The sequence below is a fragment of the Diprion similis genome, chromosome 6 (assembly GCF_021155765.1).
Source record: "Diprion similis isolate iyDipSimi1 chromosome 6, iyDipSimi1.1, whole genome shotgun sequence".
NCBI lineage: Eukaryota > Metazoa > Arthropoda > Insecta > Hymenoptera > Diprionidae > Diprion > Diprion similis.
Genome location: NC_060110.1, coordinates 24,046,644 through 24,063,921, shown reverse-complemented (window position 1 = coordinate 24,063,921; position 17,278 = coordinate 24,046,644). Strand labels below are relative to the sequence as shown.

The window sequence follows — 17,278 nt, the reverse complement described above, 5'->3', positions numbered from 1 at the left end:
CTCGCCTCGTCGCTAATCATCATATCTTGTTACAACCGCTGACAAGTTCAACCAAAGGCCCGCGATGCGCGTGTAATATTAATCACAACGCGTGCTCCGAGAGCTCCGAGTCTGCACGACTGCTCAAAGACCTTCAACATCAACCAAAAACGCCCGATTCGTATCAAAGTGTAACAACCAAATAGAAATCTGAATTTCTCTCACTTTTGCTCTTTTCTTTTTCCTTCCTAACCTAACCTAACCTAACAACGAAATAGAAATCCGAGTTTCTCTCACGTTTTAGCACAAAAATTACCATCTTCCAAAAAAGCTTTTCATAACCTAACCTAACCTAACCTAACAACGAAATAGAAATCCAAGTTTCTCTTACGCTGTAGCCCAAGAATTACCTTCTTCCAAAAAAGCTTTTCCTAACCTAACCTAACCTAACCTAACAACGAAATAGAAATCCGAGTTTCTTTCACGTTTCAGACTAAGAATTAGCGTCTTCCAAAAAGCTTTCCAACAAAATCAGCAATGCTGAAACGCGTCGTTACAATCCAATTATTGATTCATTCAATTCGATAAGTTTTTCGACTGTTTAGAGAAAAGTTTTCGATCTATTGCTTGAGGAAATTTCCACTTCGATGAGAAAGCATATTCTCGCAATGTATTTTCACGTCGCGAGAAGGACTGAGATGAATTAAACTCGGTATCCGGTAATATTTCTTGTGTTACAATCTCTGCAGTTCCACGATTCTATCGTATCACCGGAAACGGAGCTGCGACGTGGTTGAAATATGAAGGAAGTTGGTCCGCGTCATCAGAAGCCCAAAAGACTTCTTGACTTTGTGAATATTATTTTCCGGCAGATGTCTTTTCCGATATAAGACGCGCGTCACCGTCGTAATTAATGACCCTCGGAGGGTGGAAGGGTGGCAAGGAGGGAGGGGGTGATAAGAACGGCAAACCCTGGCCGAGGATCACGGCTAACGGGGGTGTAAGGAGGGGATGGATAAGCGACAATGCGCACGAATTATAGCGTAGAATGACTGGCTGGTTTTAAAGCCAGGAAGCCGACATTAGCAGAGTTGCGCATTGATAGCGCAGAGCGGGCCCCGTTTCTGCGAGAGACCATTAATATTACTTACTTCTGCCGTGTTGTATGTGCCGTGGAACAGAGTAGAAACACGTAACTCGCACCGAGTTTACGCCCAGCAACGGACTTTGTTTATATTTATTATCATCATCTTCTTTGTAACCTTCGAGATGAAAAGTTCCGCACATCACCGAGGGCAGAGAAGATTGAAATCATCAGAGGTGACAACATACGGAGCGAAAGGTGGACCGCGCACCGAGGGTGGCAATTTTCTCGTGCCAAATTGCAAATAGCGACTAAATAACTCGCGGTGTTTTCGTTATACGAGGGCTGGGAATGAGGCAAGAAGGGGGCAAAACGGGCTGCTGGGATTCAATTTCCAATTCAAAGCAATTCAAAGCTGTTCGCAGCCGGACCCTCGCGCGTTTCCGCGTACCGGTATTGTGCAGTGTGACTCGAGTTGACTCGAGTCGCTTGACTCGACTGACCGACCACGTGGCAGCCTCGGCACGCATGTGTGTTCGAATGTCGGAAGGGGCGGTCGCTTGAATATTCATCGGAGGGGGTGTCGGCAGAGTTGACTTGTTGCAACTGACACTGATATAAACCTTTGTTTATCCGTATAGCCCGATTCTCCTCGTCGGGTATTTAACTCCTCTGCGAGGTTGAATTCTGATTAATCGTCCTTCCCCGGGTTATTAATTGTTTGTCCTTTTGATTTTACAAGCGCGGTGGGCCGCCCCGAGCAACGGCCCCCGCATTCTAATCCCGATGATTTGTTTATGCTAATCCCTTCCTCCAGACCCCGCCGTTGCTGCACAGTGACGTTTGTCTCGGCGGAACAAGGCGCCCGGGTTCCTTTAATTAAACTTAGCCGTAGTCCCATTAATTGACCATCCGGAGTTTATAAACTCTCGCGACTTTGGGCCTCGAAACCGCCCGTGTAGATATAGATCAGATCGGATCGGATCGGATACACGTGGGATTTGAGGAGTCTGAAAAAGGTGAAAAGGGCTGCGGATAATCGGGGCGAAACCCGGAGATCAACCCTTCCCGCGTTCCCAGTTCTACAATCCAATGATTTAATCCCCGAATGATGAACGGGATGTCGAGGCGATGATCTCTGCCCCGTGAAGTGACAAGCGGCACGGATCAAGCCGCTCGAATTTTCGGTCCAACCGGGGTACAAATCATGATGGCATTACTGCGTCCGAAGCGGACTCAACCCGTCAGGGTTTCGCGACCGCCGCGACTGTATGCTGGTAATGCTGATTTATCGCAGATGCAACGATGCAGCACCGTCCCACAGAATTATACGTTTACTCATGTATAGCGGAGACTTTGTAATTTCCCGTGGAATTTCGTTCGTTGTTGCATCGACGAAAGAATCGCGATTTTCTCATCGTTCCCGAGGGAAGAAGACAAGTTGAATTTTCATACTCCACAACACATGTACATATATTTTATTTAAAAAATCCTACCTTTCAAGGTGCTTGACGATGTCCTCGTAGGCTGCTCTGCAGTTTTCCCAAATCCCGGATCTGTGAAATGAGAGAAAATTCATTGGATGAGCGAAATCCGAGGGATATTATAACGGATTCGGAACTGACAGAGAAATTAGATGAGAAGAGTGACGGAGAAAAGATATGGAAAATTTGGCGTGCGTTAATAAACTAACGAACATTGAAGTCGTTCGGAAATACGAAACGAAATAGCTAATTAACCGAGGATCTTCAGAAGCAGCGCTTCGCGTTATATACGCGTTCTGATTAGCAAGAGTCTTTTCTTGGCATCCGGTTGCCTCGTGATATTTCCATCGAGGCTCGTCGTTTCCTTGCCAACTTGTGCTTAAAGACGCGAGGTGAAAAGAAGCAGAAAATAAGAAATTGAAGGGAGAAAAATCAAAAAAAAAAATAAAATAAAAATAAAAATATTTGCGAAAACAGAATAACACGGCGTAGGCAAAAGCAGAGCTTTGATGTCGCTGATTAAAAATGTCCGTCGTCCAGCCGTGCAGTGCTAATCCATGAAAGCAATCTACCGTGCCTCTCTTGATTATTCTTTACACATGTTTATACAGGGCCGTCGCAGAATCACCGGTTCGAACTTTTCGCTTGGGGTGAATTAGGTATTCGAATGAAAAGTCGGATAGAACGTCGAGAAATAAAAGACAGCAAGTTGGATTCCGCGTGACGTCACGTAAAAATTTCAAACTGCTATACATCTTTGTTAATAAACAAATGTAATTGGAAATTGAAAAGAAAAAATAAGTGTCAATTGTTTTTTCACATTCTTCCTGACGAACTTAATGGAATTTTTCATTCAAATACCAATCGACGCGATCTCTTTCCTCGTTCTCTGTCTTCGTTTCTTGTCACCGGAATCGACGGAGCGAAGATTTGAAGAAGGCAGGGCTTCCTATTTGCTCGGGGTGAACAAGCCGTGATCGAAAGACCGAGTCCAGCGAGTGGGTGACGAGAATTGGGAATAACAAGGATGGGGTTGTGCTGAATTAATCATATTCCGGTGTTTGTCGTGGCGCCCCAGACGTAATCCGTCTTACCTTCCGAACTCACGCCTCGTGCGCGATATAGATTTGCATTTTAATTAAAAGCAAAGCGCTCTGAAATCATAATGCGGACACTGTTCTATCTTGCGGTGTTACACCTTCCCGCCCCTACATGTGTAATGTACGTGTACAATGTACAACATCCTCGACGAGTGTGTAACTCGCACGTGACGACGTGTCGCGTGATCTCGCATTTACTCGTCTACCAAAGCCCCGATAAGCGATAAGTGACAATTCAAACGAAGAACGAACAAAGAGCGTGTGAAGACTTGTTAATGATTCAAGAAGGTCGCTGCCGGCTTGTAAGTAAATATTTTTTGTTCATTTAATTACGGGATAATCGCACAATTTGAATATTTACACGCAAGAAAGAATTACCAAAATTGTAAACAAGAGCTTAGACATCGGATTTTCGTTTTAATTCGCTTTGGAATAATTAAAAATGTGATTCACTCTACGATAGAGACTTGATCATAGCACAATTGAAAAGCACTTACGCCCAAGGTGGAAAGAGAGTGTGAAATATGATTTGCTTGCTCGATCGGTAATGCAGCGGCAGACACCCCGTCATAAAGCGAGGATTGTCTGAAAGACATTTCCGCAATAGCGCAAGTCGGTTAACAAATGCCGAGGATTAACCCTTCGCGCAGTGGCGTTCGAGGCGCGAAATCTTAATCTCGCCTCGTCTGAGAACCGCAAGTCTGCAGCATATAATACAGGGAGTGGAGAGAGGGAGGTTATGCGCAAAGGGTGAACGCCAGTCTTTCCTAGCCGAAGGATTTCCCCGCCGCTTCAAAGATGCCTAAATATAGTTGAATTAGTACTCGTTCGTTACCGCTGAATTATGTACCTGGCTTAAGATGCGCTCGGGCGAGGGAGTTAAGCCCTCGCGAAATAATTCAATGGCCCCTCTCTAATTTCACCCCCTCGCCCCCGGCGCCCCTCGTATTATACCAACTCCTCATTTTTTCACATCCTAGTTCCCGATTTCCTTCGTCGTTATTCCCATTCGGCGGCGCTTCGGGTCTAAGTTAACTTAATAGTAGTCCCGATGGTGTGAAATGAATACCCCAATGCCGGCGGTGCAAGGGCCATCACCCTAGGCTCGAGGGCAGGTCGAAGGCGACGCCAAGACGCGAGGAAACGGACTTAGGAGCGAAGCAAGATCAAGCAGTGTCGAGACCCCTTGGATTTCCACGGCTTCCTTCGTCTCTGCAATCCTCTTAAAGTTGTATTCTTTTGGCCTCGCCAACTCGCATCCAGACGCGTCATCGCGAGAAGAGGTGTACGGGGGTTGAGGATCAGAGAACTTAAAACAAATAAATCCAATTTCTTCCCCCGCTACCGGATCCCTTCTCCTCCACCCCCTCCACCCCCTCTATATCTCTTTCTCACTCTCTTTTGGTCCTTACACTCTGAAAAGTTGTCCAAAGTTTGTTGGACAGGCCCTCGGGGGCGGCGGCGGCGGCGGCGATGATGGCGAGGGGCAACAACCGCGGCGAATGGGGGAGTCGGAAAGTCAAGTTAATGAAAATGTTTCCCGCTGTGGTCGGTTATTTCCAAAATATTATTAATATAAGCCAACGGTGAATCAGATTAGTCTGACGATCTTTAGACCTTCAGTCGAGGCATTTGCTCGTTCCATTTCGCCTGAGACACCTTTTGCCCCTCCGGGCTGATTCCCTTCCCAACCCCGCCGCCAATTTCACTCCTAACTGCTCCCCTCCCCCTACCTTTAACGTCCTGAATCATTTTGCTCTCAAAGGATTTCGTTTAAATACCCCAAAAGCACCGAGCCATCCTTTTCTCTTTTCCACGGCAAGACGTCCGAAAAGTTTACTCGATTTTTCAAAGAGAGAGACGCAAGTTGCATACATTATAGACCCGGATATAAAAGCGAATGGGAATGCTCACCTTGCGATTGCTTCCATGTTCGGCATGTTCGGGTTGACCTTGAGACCCTGCTCGGCTCTTGCCTGAGCTTGAAGGTGGTGTGGCAGGCTGGCTGGCGACAGGATCGCCGTGTGACCAGCGCCAGGATGTCCTCCTAGCTGCATGAACTGCATGTGACTCAAGTGTGTGGGTGGATGGTTGTATCCATTGGCTAGAAGCGGGGATTTCTCCATTCTGGGCACATCTGAAACAGGAATGAAAGAGGCGAAAATTAGAACAGATAAGGTCTTTTTTTTAGAACGGAATGAAGGATCACGGAATTAAAAGAAGTTCGAATAACTCCAACGAAGACGAACGTTGAACGTTGAAAAGAACGAAAAGCGGTTCTCGACGAAATCGCGACGAGAGACGTGTGGCTTGCGCCGAGTCGCGGATAAAGAGGTTTGATGGATCGGGGCTAACGCGCTGAGCGAACGCACCAGCCAACTTAACCAAATATCAATCACATCCTCGCAGTCTGCATATAATCCAGGCTCCGCGCATTGTTTGCTCTTCGACTTATAAACTCCAGCCAGCTGCGTTGATGGATCTCCACGTACGGTTCTCTTCTCCTCGACCAGAGGACACGCGGTGGCGTCTTTTCGAAAAAAAGTAACTGCGATTCGGTTCGAGTCTCGGTCGATTGGCAAGCTCCAAATGCACCTTGAAGCCTGGACGCCTTTGGAAAGGATCACATAGAGAGAACTGCAGGGAGGGTGGAAGGAGAGATCTTCACGGGGAGATCAAGAACGCATTAAGCAGGGGCGACTCCAACCGTAGGCGACTTATCAGTTGGCCAGACCTCCAAGTTTGGCTAACAAATGATGGCAGAAGCGAGGGAATGACATCTTGCGGTGACGGGCTCTGTGTGGGCATCAATCGAGACGCGTGACCGGGCATACATTATCGCCCCGAACCCAGGCGCCGCTCCAGAGATCCGAGAAAGTCAAATACAGGAGGGGTGCCTGAACGGGAAACCCTGACAGAATTCGGACACGTTCACACTGTGAGAAAGAAGAATCGCTCGGCTAAGTTATCAACCGCTTCCAGTCCGCGGGAAATATTGTTATATATACCCGCTTCGCGAGACCATCGTCGGTATGCAAATTGGAAACGCTGCTGCAGCAGCCTTCAGACGTCGAGTCATGACTTCCCAAGAGTGATGCACAGTCCTAAATTTGTTATACCGTTATAGCAAACTGGATGAGAAATCGACGATGATATGTCTACGATATTTTTAAGTGAAAAACAGTTCGTTCTTTTTTTTTTTTGTTCAATAGTCAATCGTGTGCCGGTAGTGTAACTCAGTTAAAGTTTACAAAGCAGTTGGCTTCAAAAATTATACTTGGAGTAAGAAATTAAAGTCCAGGTTTCATGTGCACGTTAAGTCAACTAGCAGAATACCGTCATGAGGGTGCAACATAACCTTAATAATTAAGTGGCTAAAACTTGAAACTACTGATCTGTAAAATAATTTATACCATTTAATAAACAGAATGGTTGACGAACTGTGTTGATAGTTGATCTTCCAACTTGATATCCTTGTATATAGACCTTCAGATAACACGAACGGTTCAATCAAGATAAAGCCTGACCAAATCCGAAGACAATCGTTGTCCTTTTTTACCTTGCTAGACGGTCATAAAAACTAATCTATATAAAAGTTGTTTTTTCTCTTCAATAATCATTTACTTTCATCTATTCATGATTTCTATCACTAAAAAACTTTCCAGTTGTTCATCGATTTTACTGAGCAGAAATCAGCAGCTCAAGAACGTTGATGAAGGCACACTTTGGAAAGGAGCCACCATGCAGGGACCTCAAACTCAAACGCAGCGCAAGCTGAGTGGGCTGCAGGAGGTATAAGGTCGCAAGCGGCTTATTGTCATTCCGTTGCATAGCTCGTGGGCAATATAGAATAAAGGTCTGCCTATTCATTACAAATTATCTAAATGGTAGTGATTCCAGGGTGATTCCGACCGGCTGGCCGTTTGACGTGTAAGTGGCGGGTTCGGAAAGCTGCGGTCGCGACCAGTGACTGTCGGACCGATGACTGGAGGTGGAGGACCCTCGAGTGGTGCCAGGTCGAGGAAGAGGCCTCGTCCCGAGGCTTGAGAACCACATGGGTCGAACAGGCCCCGCCGGTACCGTCCGTGACGAACCCTAAAATTGGACTTTACAACTTATAGAACGCGATTTGGACGCGGAGCTCAATAACATACATTATCCTCAATTCATATGATTTAATGAAATCTCTCTAAACTCGCCGCTTAATATCCGCGTCCCCGCAGCTCAGCTGCCCTGCTCGATGCAAAATCTTAGCTATCGATCCCTCGGCTCGCACGCGAAATTGGCGATCGTTGCGTGCGTTTATATTCACGAATTGCACAGATGTCCAAAGATGGGCTGTCCTTCGTCCTGAAAAAAGTTCTTACGTATAGCTCTCGAGAAGCATGGGAAGAGGTTAAACTCGCCGGATCGGAGGAGAAGAGATGAGCTACTCTTGAAGACTCTGTCAAAGTTTGTTTTGACCACCCGAAAAAGAGCCCAAACCGACCTTCGTTAACGTTCCATTCACAATCAGCTTTTCCTCGACTGCTTCATGGTCTTGTCGTTTTATCTCCAAATACAAGACTACGCTTCTTACGCGCCAACGAATTTGCCAAACAAAAGATCAGGATCGCCGAGGCGAGTCGGTAAGGTGGTCGCAAGAGGGGGGAGAAGGCGGCGGCTAACCCTCTGCAGTGAACCTATTCGGAAAAATCTACACAATTTCTTCTAAGACGAGAATTTCACGGTTTTTCCCAAACCACGAGATCGTCTGTATATAAGGCACGATCAAAGCTGAGGAACAAATACCGACTTCCAACTCAACCCAGTGTTGGAAATCGAAAGTCGATATCTGGCCATGGTCTCGGATTAGATCCCGGACCATCGGGTGTACAAAGGATCTATATGTTCGATCAATTCTATGATCTGAAAAACAGTTGCGGAAAAGATTGAATTTTAGCGATAGATCAACACCAGAACTGCCTAGACGAAGTGTGACGTGAATTAGAAATTTCAAAATGCAATTGTAAACCCACCCATTCTTACTGGTCTGGTAGTTCTACTGTTAATTGGAGATGGCCAAGTACCTTCATAAATTTGCAATTCTCATTCGTGAACAAGAAGTAAGAAAGAGAGGGAAAAGGGAAAGGTGAGGATTAAGAAAGGAGGGAAGGAGGGAATGCGATCTTCGAGTGGATCTGGCTGGGCACAGCGAGGTCCGTGCATGCCACTGCAGTTATGTCCGACAGACAGCGGGCTGTATAATTATGGGTTGTCACCTCATCAGCTCGACGGCGGAGGGGGAGGAAGAGGAGCGAGATGGGTGGAGAAGGGGGAGGAGAAGAGAGGTTAGGTGGAGGCAGTCTTTAGCTCAAATTGTATTTTATCGCTGAGACGCTCGCGTTTCATTCATTTGGCTTTCGGTGATTGGAATGACGAGTCTTTTTTACCGATGCGTGCGCAGCTCCTTTTTCTCGCTTCTCACACACGTTCGCGCGTTCACGTAATGCCTACTGGCCCAATCTGGACCCAAGTTAGGTGGGAACGCGGAGTCCGCGGGGTCTTTTAAGGCCCCCGGGTTCTTCTCTTACTGCAAGGATGATGAAGGCGGGTTTTCTCGACGCGTCATTTGCCTATAAATGAATATTTGCCACGACTTAAACCAGTTGGCTAAATTTTACCAGCAAAACGCAACTCTGTTACAAACGTGTAGGTGTAATTCGTTTTCACATTATGTGCACCAATGACGAGAGCGAAAATTCTTTCATCTTCGATCTGCTTTATTCGATGAATAATTTATTTATTTAAATAGGACGGATCATGAATTCACTAGGATCAAGGCATGAATTGCGTCGTTAAATTTTTTCCCTTTCACCGAGGACGACTAATCACCGCGTGAAGAGTACAACTTGAATAATTATAGGCTTTTGAAATCTGTAAAATAATCACTTGTTTCGAATAAAATTTATTCACACTGTGAAAAAGTGAGCTTCAATTATTCGAATAGTCATAAAACGATATTTACTTGTATCGTCGGTAAAAATAATCGACCAAAAAACCTAACAAACTTATCAGATTCCAGTGCACTTTTTCATTTCAAGTAAAATAAAATCACTCACCGAAAGAAACAAACGAGGTGAAACGAGTAAATTTTTTCTGCGCAAAAGATGGCAGGACGAAGAAGATCCTGGAGCTGCATATTGTATCTCACAATAAAATATAGCTATGGATGAACCCCCTCGCACAACAAAGAAACAAAGAATGCTCGTGGATCAGAACCCGAAATCAAACGAGGCCCCTAGGGTAGATGCGCGGACGTCTGAAATAGATAATTTGGCCAAGGCGACCAGCCATAATTTCATAAATTCGTAGCGTGTGCGGATCGGAGAGCCAGCTTTGCCTTTTTCGCATTTATATGTATATAATGTATATATACATATATATATATAATATATATCCATCCGCGCCTTGGAACCAGACTCAATGCATGTATAATATGTATACCTTATGCACGTATGTACAGACGTTGGATTATATCCACACACCCTTTCAACACCTACGTATTCTTGCAACGGGGGTCCCCTTCTATCTAACCACATGCGGTCTAGATCTGCGATTTAGAGCCGAACGATGCTTCTTAAAACTTCGCGATTCCGATCCTGTAGCTCAGATTTCTAAGACAGAGGTTTGAAAATTGAATGATAATTTTGTCAATGATCGAGAAGAGATTTTTTTTTTTCAACAATTACGAACAATTGTCATCACAGTGTGAGAAGATTTCACGCTAAAGTAGGTATATACTATAATTACAATGAATTTAGAGGTGTATAGTTATTTTAAGAATGGTGTATATAAAGAGTTTCTTTCGAAATAGGATGATTCAAGCTGTCGTCCGTGATATTAGTTGGGATCCAGGGGTGATTCAGGTTGCCGTTCATCTCTGAAGCAGGTATTCAATATTCCAACGAATCGAAACGACCGTCGCGTCGCGAAATAAGAAGACAAAACGCGTCCGCGTTTAGTTTTAGGAATGCCCTGGTGAAGATCGCAGCCCAACACGGAGTGTAAATAACAGTAAGGCTGATTGTGGGCGTGGCTGACAGAACTCTAAAAAGTTTCGACTATATATCAAAAGGTTTACTGCCCTCGGATGAGACGCCGGGGCGGACGAGGTTGCGGACGCGGTGCATGGCAGCGGGATGGAAGAACAAATACCTGCAACTCTTCCCGTGCATGGTCCTTGGCCGATCCGAGGATCGCGCGAGGTCCACGCGCCAGGATATCTCTTCGTCGTTAAAACGCGGAGAGAAACGAGCCGGGATGAGAAGAACAAGAACAAAAAGAATAAAAAAGAGGAGGAGGAGAAGATTTGTCGGTTCTAGCGTCAGAGGCGGCCGAAGGACCTCGGATTTATCGTCTCCGGAGAGAGAAACGTCTCAATGCGTAGGCATCGCGGTGATCCTGCGGCAGGATCGGCATACCTGCAGTCCAACTTTCGTCCGCAATGTGCAGTAATAATTGTAACGATATTCGACGGGTCTGTTTGCGTCTTCTTCTGCTCCTGCGTTCTCTTATACCTGCCGGTATCCTCGTCGTGTTCAGCCAGTCAGAAAATATTAATAACAAAATATGATATAATAGGAGGATCCCCTGCGAAATACAATACCTTGTTTATGCTACGGATCAGCAGACGCCGCTACCGGTTGGACAGGAGTGCGAGAGAGAAGGAAAAGGAGCTAAAAGAGAGAGAAAAGGGAGAAACGAGACTGCGAAGTATTGACGGGCCAGGAGACGCCCGGCGAAATTTCCGACCTGGACTTGAAGGACGAAACTATTTCCGCAGGACTTGAATGAGCTGAGCAGATGCAGCGGAAACCTCGCCTTCGGTCTGCATGCACGTGGAGGAAGCTAGTTTTGATTTTAGTTTCGATACCGATTTGCTGCCGCACGGCCGCAGATTCAACCTGGAGATTAAACGTTCGAATTACCGATCGAAGGTGGTTCCCTGTCGAAGGGAACGGGGCTGACGGAGATTTTTAGCCCGAGGTTGAGGGCTGCTCGTCAAATCGCGTCATATCTGCACGCGTGAGAGGCGAAGGTAGGTGTGCGCATCGTCGTCGGTTTATTAGCTTTTTATGGGGGCCAAGTTTATGTCTTTTGATGGGCGCCATATGAGTCCAACTGTTGAGCGATTCAAACCCGCGACATACCCGCCAAGCTCACTTTAATCTCACAGATCCCGAAGCGGGCGACCATCTGTGGACATTGTTTATAATTTTACGTCGTAATTAAAGTAAAGAGCTGCGCTCGTACATCGCGTAAAGTGTAAGACTATTTGTAGCCCGGCGCTCCCGGCTTCCGGTTGGCGAAGAAAAAATATGTATATTTCACACACTCCAGCCTCTCTCTCTCTTTCTCTCATTCGCTCCTTACGCGCAGCGTAACGAGAGTTTACAATATCCAACGCAAGAAAGTCCGACTCCCACGGTTAAGGTTTGAGAAAAGCCAGCCAGTCTCGTACAACATTCGTTATGCGGTAACAGTTCACGAGCTCTATCTGTCACACTTCGGCAGTCATTGTACTTAACCCTGAAGCCCGGTGATAATCGGTCGTTGTTACAACGCTCGACGTTACGTGAAAACACTGTTCGCACATCTCGGCATCACGTCGCAAGATCAGGGTACTTGTTTTACAGACACCCAAGGGATGAGTTATGCTGATATCTCCGTGACATTTCTCGATATATCCAGTTCCCGTTTTAAACGTTGACGTTAGACTTCCAAGGTTTTTGATCAATGATATTCATCATTTTGAAGCATTGGAATCGCTAATCGATACGGAAATGGACTCCTTTGACATCGTCGTTATCTGGCTAAAGTGATCGAAGTATTGGGTAAAGAATATCGCGTGATGATTGATCGGAGTTCGAATGATCGTGGAACTTAAAAAAGAAGTTGGTTAAAATTCTTTGCAAGACTTTCCAAGCTGTTTTTCAATAACCCTTTAAAATGTGCCGACTGGTAGAATATGCGTATACAGTATAGACCTTTGCGTTTTAACGAAACGTATGTAAACGTAGTCGGAAATAAATTGCGAGCCTTTTGATTCACGGGACGTTATCGTGGACAAACGTGAGCGGGATAAAACGCTTACAATTAAAACAAACCCCGACTCGCCACTTTTTCGTTGCCTCTCTCGCTCTCCCGCCGTTTTTCGCGTTGTTCCAAACGAGCGTCCGTCGGCCCTTGGCCAACACTCGAACGCGGCTTGCCCATTTGACGGTGTGCGTATCGTGTCCCGCACTATATATAATACCCGGTGTAGATTACAAAAATTCCGACTTTCGAACAAAGCGGCTCTGATTCGCTGGTTAATTGAGCGTGCGCTCGGCCACTTTGCTAACAAGTAAATTGTTGAATGAATCCAGCTTTTTCCTCTCCTCTCACGCCACGCCTGTACGCGGATCGAAAACTGTACATACCGTATCACACGTTACACATTTCCCGCCTCCGCTGGTCAATTACCCGCGTTTTTTAATTGCCGGAAATTACGGGCACTCTGCTGGATGTCTGTCGGAATTTTTACTTGAATCACGATCCACATCCCCGTGTAAACGACAATAGGTGGGTATAAGAAGACGCGTTAATTGAGTCCCCGGTGGAGGGGGGGGGGGAGGTGAGTATTAATATTTCTCACACCTCCTCCGTTTCTCGGACCGGAAACGAGCGCCCGGCGCCGTGTTTCTCTCGGGCGAACATTTTTAAAGTGAATCGCCCCCGGCCTCGGGGTCAATAAAAATTATCCCGCACCCTTGACCACCGCCTGCATGCAGCTCCGTTCGACGGGGTGTAATTTAGTCGTGTATCAGGCGAGAGGCATGCGTACACACGATACCCCGTGTCCTGGGGGGAAGACGGAGGGGAGGGACTTTACGACTCCGGGACGTAGTCACACTGCAGTCGCGTCACGCCGCATCGGCTCGTGCTCGCCCTGACCCACCGACGATTCCTCGTTTCGGTTCGTTATACCCAGGATGAGTTTACAGCCTCTGGTAGGGCTGACTGAGAGCGAAAACGTGTATCGCGGAAGAGACCCGCGGAAAGCATGAGAAGATCGTCTCCGAGGAGCATGCACTGGATGACTGAGTGCATGCAGGTTCCTTCACTCTTGGAAATGAGTGGCGAGACGTGGAAAGAAGAAAATTACATTCATCTGTCGATGTGGCGAATGCTCCAAAGGAGTAACAGATTCTCGATCACGTTGGGCATCGCAAACAGCAAAAGTCGTAACGATTGGGATGAAATAGAGAGAGAGAGAGAGAGAGAAGAACCAGGAATATTTCTGTACAAAAACTTTCGAGGCAAAAGATTATATAGGTGTGTATGTGTATTGTGTGTGTGTGCGTGTGTGTGTGTTACTATTTCGAATTTAACGAGAGACATAATGTTTCGCAAGTTTGTTCCGCGCGCGTTGAAAGTCTTGACCAGGATGCCGCGGTAACAAAAACATTATAAGAAAGGAGAGTAAAAGAGGAAGAGAGAGAGAGCGAGGTTGCGTGAGAGACAGAAAAAGAGAGAGAGAGAAAGAGAATAAGGGAACGGAAAGTATAATTGGTCCGAATGAATAAGAGGGCTTGCAATGGCTGCGTGCGCGAGAAGCTTGATCGTTTTTACGATAGCTGTGCAAAAATAAAAATCTAATTGGCCCTCGAGCATTAAACCTCTTCATTTTGGTAACAGTGTTATAGTTTTAGTGCCTCTTAAATCAGCCGCAAAAATTCTCGTTTCGCAATTTTTTGCCTCCCCCCCCCCCCCCCCCCCCCCACTCCCCCGGGCCAATCGAGTAAATGAAGATATCAAAGTATTTATAACCGAAAAGGCTTCCCGAAAAAGAGAGCTCGGTTCAAATTGCACGGGGCTGCGTAGTTGCGAGTGTTAGTATGTATCTATGTATACATACCTATAACGATCACGCGTTACACGTCACACGTGTACAACGCTCCGCGTGTTATCTTCGCGAGTCTTTTATTTGCCAAATCGAATAAACAATCGAGATAAAAAGAGAGAGAAAGAGAGAGAGAAATGGAATCGGAAAAATTTTGTACATTTTTTTTTTTTTTTTTTTTTTTTTTGAAAATGTAAATAAAATACGTCAAAATAATCTCAAAGGTGAAAAAGCTACTCGCAGATATCCTTGGCATGTGTGTGTGTGTGTGTGTCTGTATATGCATGTACGTACGTCACACACGTGTCTGAAATACGTATATACCTAGTGTCTCTGTACTTCGCGTTTCCCAGTACCGTAATCGGTGTAACCCACGCAAGGCAAACAAATGACGCACGCCATCCACCCACGCGTTCGCCGCATGTATCGTACTTAAAGCGCAAAACAATATCGAATGACGTGTGGACAGACCGGAACCGCCCCTTTCTCTTTACATATTTAATGACACAAGATGGAAACGCCGCGAATTGTCCTCCGCGTCTCTCGGCCAGGATCGGCTTCTCTTCATCTTCGTCTCGTGTTTCGTTTCTTCTTCTAATTAGGATCGAATAATCTCCTTCTTTTACCGAAGTTGGAATGAAGCTCTGATTAACGCAACTTCGAGCTTCACGCGTGCAGATTTATTTCCTTTGACCATCAACCATGTAATTTTATGTCATACATATATAGTCAAAAGACGCGACGTCACGTGGTCCAGGGATTTGGTGAAACCCAAGCGAGACACGGATACAAGGGTGGAAATAATCCGATAGAAGGAGGTAAGATAATACCGGAAAGGGTTGAACGAATTAGGAACGAGGAAATTTCGATTCCATCCAGTCTTAATTAAACAAATGCCTGGTATTTCAGCATTGTATTTCACGCGGATAAATTTCGAGGCAGAGTTTAAATCATACGTAATCCAACCACGCGGACGGGGTGAAAATTCCACACTTCCCCAGTGGTTCGCATTCCTTCGATCGCTTTGCGAGCGGCCAAAGCGTGGCTAAGCAGCACCCCCTGCAGTCCCTGTAACCGCTAAATCTCTTATATACCATGGATTCAGGCCGGAGGGTGGCGGGTGGCGGGTGAATCGGTGTTTCCTAATTTGTTAAATACTTTACTACGGCTAACCGCCGCTCAGCCACCCGAACGTACGCCAGACTCGCCCTAATGTCGTGGCCTCGGGCCATTTGGATCGCAAATTAGCAAATTATTGTCCCACGATCCAACACAAAGTCGCCCTTCGGCACACGCACGACGACCCTCAGGTACGCTGATACCTTCATCGCGTGCTGCGTGTCAAGCCCTTTCAGTCCGGGTGTAGAAGTCTCGAAACTCCGAAGAAGAATCATGCAACCCAGAAAGGTGCAGTGAAAAAGCATTTCTACGGCGTTTGACAAATCCACTGGCAGATCCAGATCATAGTCGAAATCTTATAACGTAGATCGAATTTAGATCCCATTTACCCACCATATCTCCACAATAAAGTTCTCAAAAATTCTATAAGATCAAAAATGAACTTTGGATATGCGATCTGAACTACGAATATTCCCATTAACTCAGGCCAAACGAACGCCAATTTAGGTTCTCATTAGAACCTCAAACAAACTTTGCAGAGTTTTGAGATCTTTTTCTTTGACTTACAGAAATTTTTTTCTTTCTAGGTCCAAATAGGGGTGTAAAATTCTTGTCTCGAGAAGCGATATATCGAGGAAGGAGCAAAGGGTGCCCGCATCTGGGTGAATTCTGGCCGTCGAAAGAACGGTGTGACTATATTAGACATCAATCTGGTATATAATGAGGCGATGAACAGAGTGTCGGCCGATGTTGGGCTTGGCGCTGGTACAACTCGCGCGTGGGTGTGCACCGCTCATAAAAGCATTGATTAACTGTTCCCGATCCTCGGTTCGCCGCTCTGCCTAGCTTGTAGCAATAAAACCTGGCTAATACTGCCTGCCTGCCTGCCTGCCAGCTTATGATTCGTGGACGAGTATCGTCTGTTGACAACGTGGTCTCCTCCAATCAGTAATTCTCCATTATACATGGTGTCCGAACTAAGAGTCTCGATTTCTCGATTTTGCATAGACTATTGGAAGATGATCGAGGCGTGACTCACAGGCAGTTCCATGATAATAGTGCGACGTCGTCCATCCCTTTCCGAGTACCTAAGCGTGAGTTAGCACCGCAAGTATGAGGAAGAACCGTCAAGTATAGGTGTTGGAATCGATTCGTCAGAGGAAATAACCCTTCGTTAAGAACAGTAGAAGCCAAGGAAAACACTTGGTTATAATTTAGTGCAAGAGTGAGAAGACAGATAGACAGACAGACAGCGTGCGTGGCGTGGCGTGCGCTCATCAATTAGTCGGTCGGTTTTGACGAAGGACGTGCCGTCGTGTCGTCGTGTCGTCGTCGTGAAGCTTGCTTGACAATCGACTTCCTTCATTCCACCCCCAAACGTCACTAGGTATACTCATCTCTCTTCTGCTTTCAACTTTCATGGCTTTCTGCTCGTCTCTCGTCACCTGACGCGTTGTTTCTCTTGTCCGCGAATTATCATACGTACGTGTTGTTGCATTGCACACTGCACTGTACCTACTCCAGTGTGCATTGATACTGCAACCTAACTAGGTCTCTGTAAAGAGAAGGGAAGGAAACTGCTCGA

The 17,278-nt window shown here is 46.1% G+C and overlaps 1 protein-coding gene across 3 annotated transcripts in view; it reads right to left on the bottom strand.

Moving 5' to 3' along the window:
* The window catches only part of LOC124406651 (dachshund homolog 2), a 175,834-nt gene that overhangs the window by 78,138 nt on the left and 80,418 nt on the right, over positions 1–17,278 (bottom strand). For all 3 annotated transcript variants that reach the window (XM_046882138.1, XM_046882139.1, XM_046882140.1), the window contains 2 exons: positions 5,562–5,784; positions 2,560–2,619 (listed from right to left, as the gene is read on the bottom strand). In XM_046882138.1, the coding sequence (XP_046738094.1) occupies positions 2,560–2,619; positions 5,562–5,784 (283 nt within the window). The remainder of the gene's footprint in view (positions 1–2,559; positions 2,620–5,561; positions 5,785–17,278) is intronic.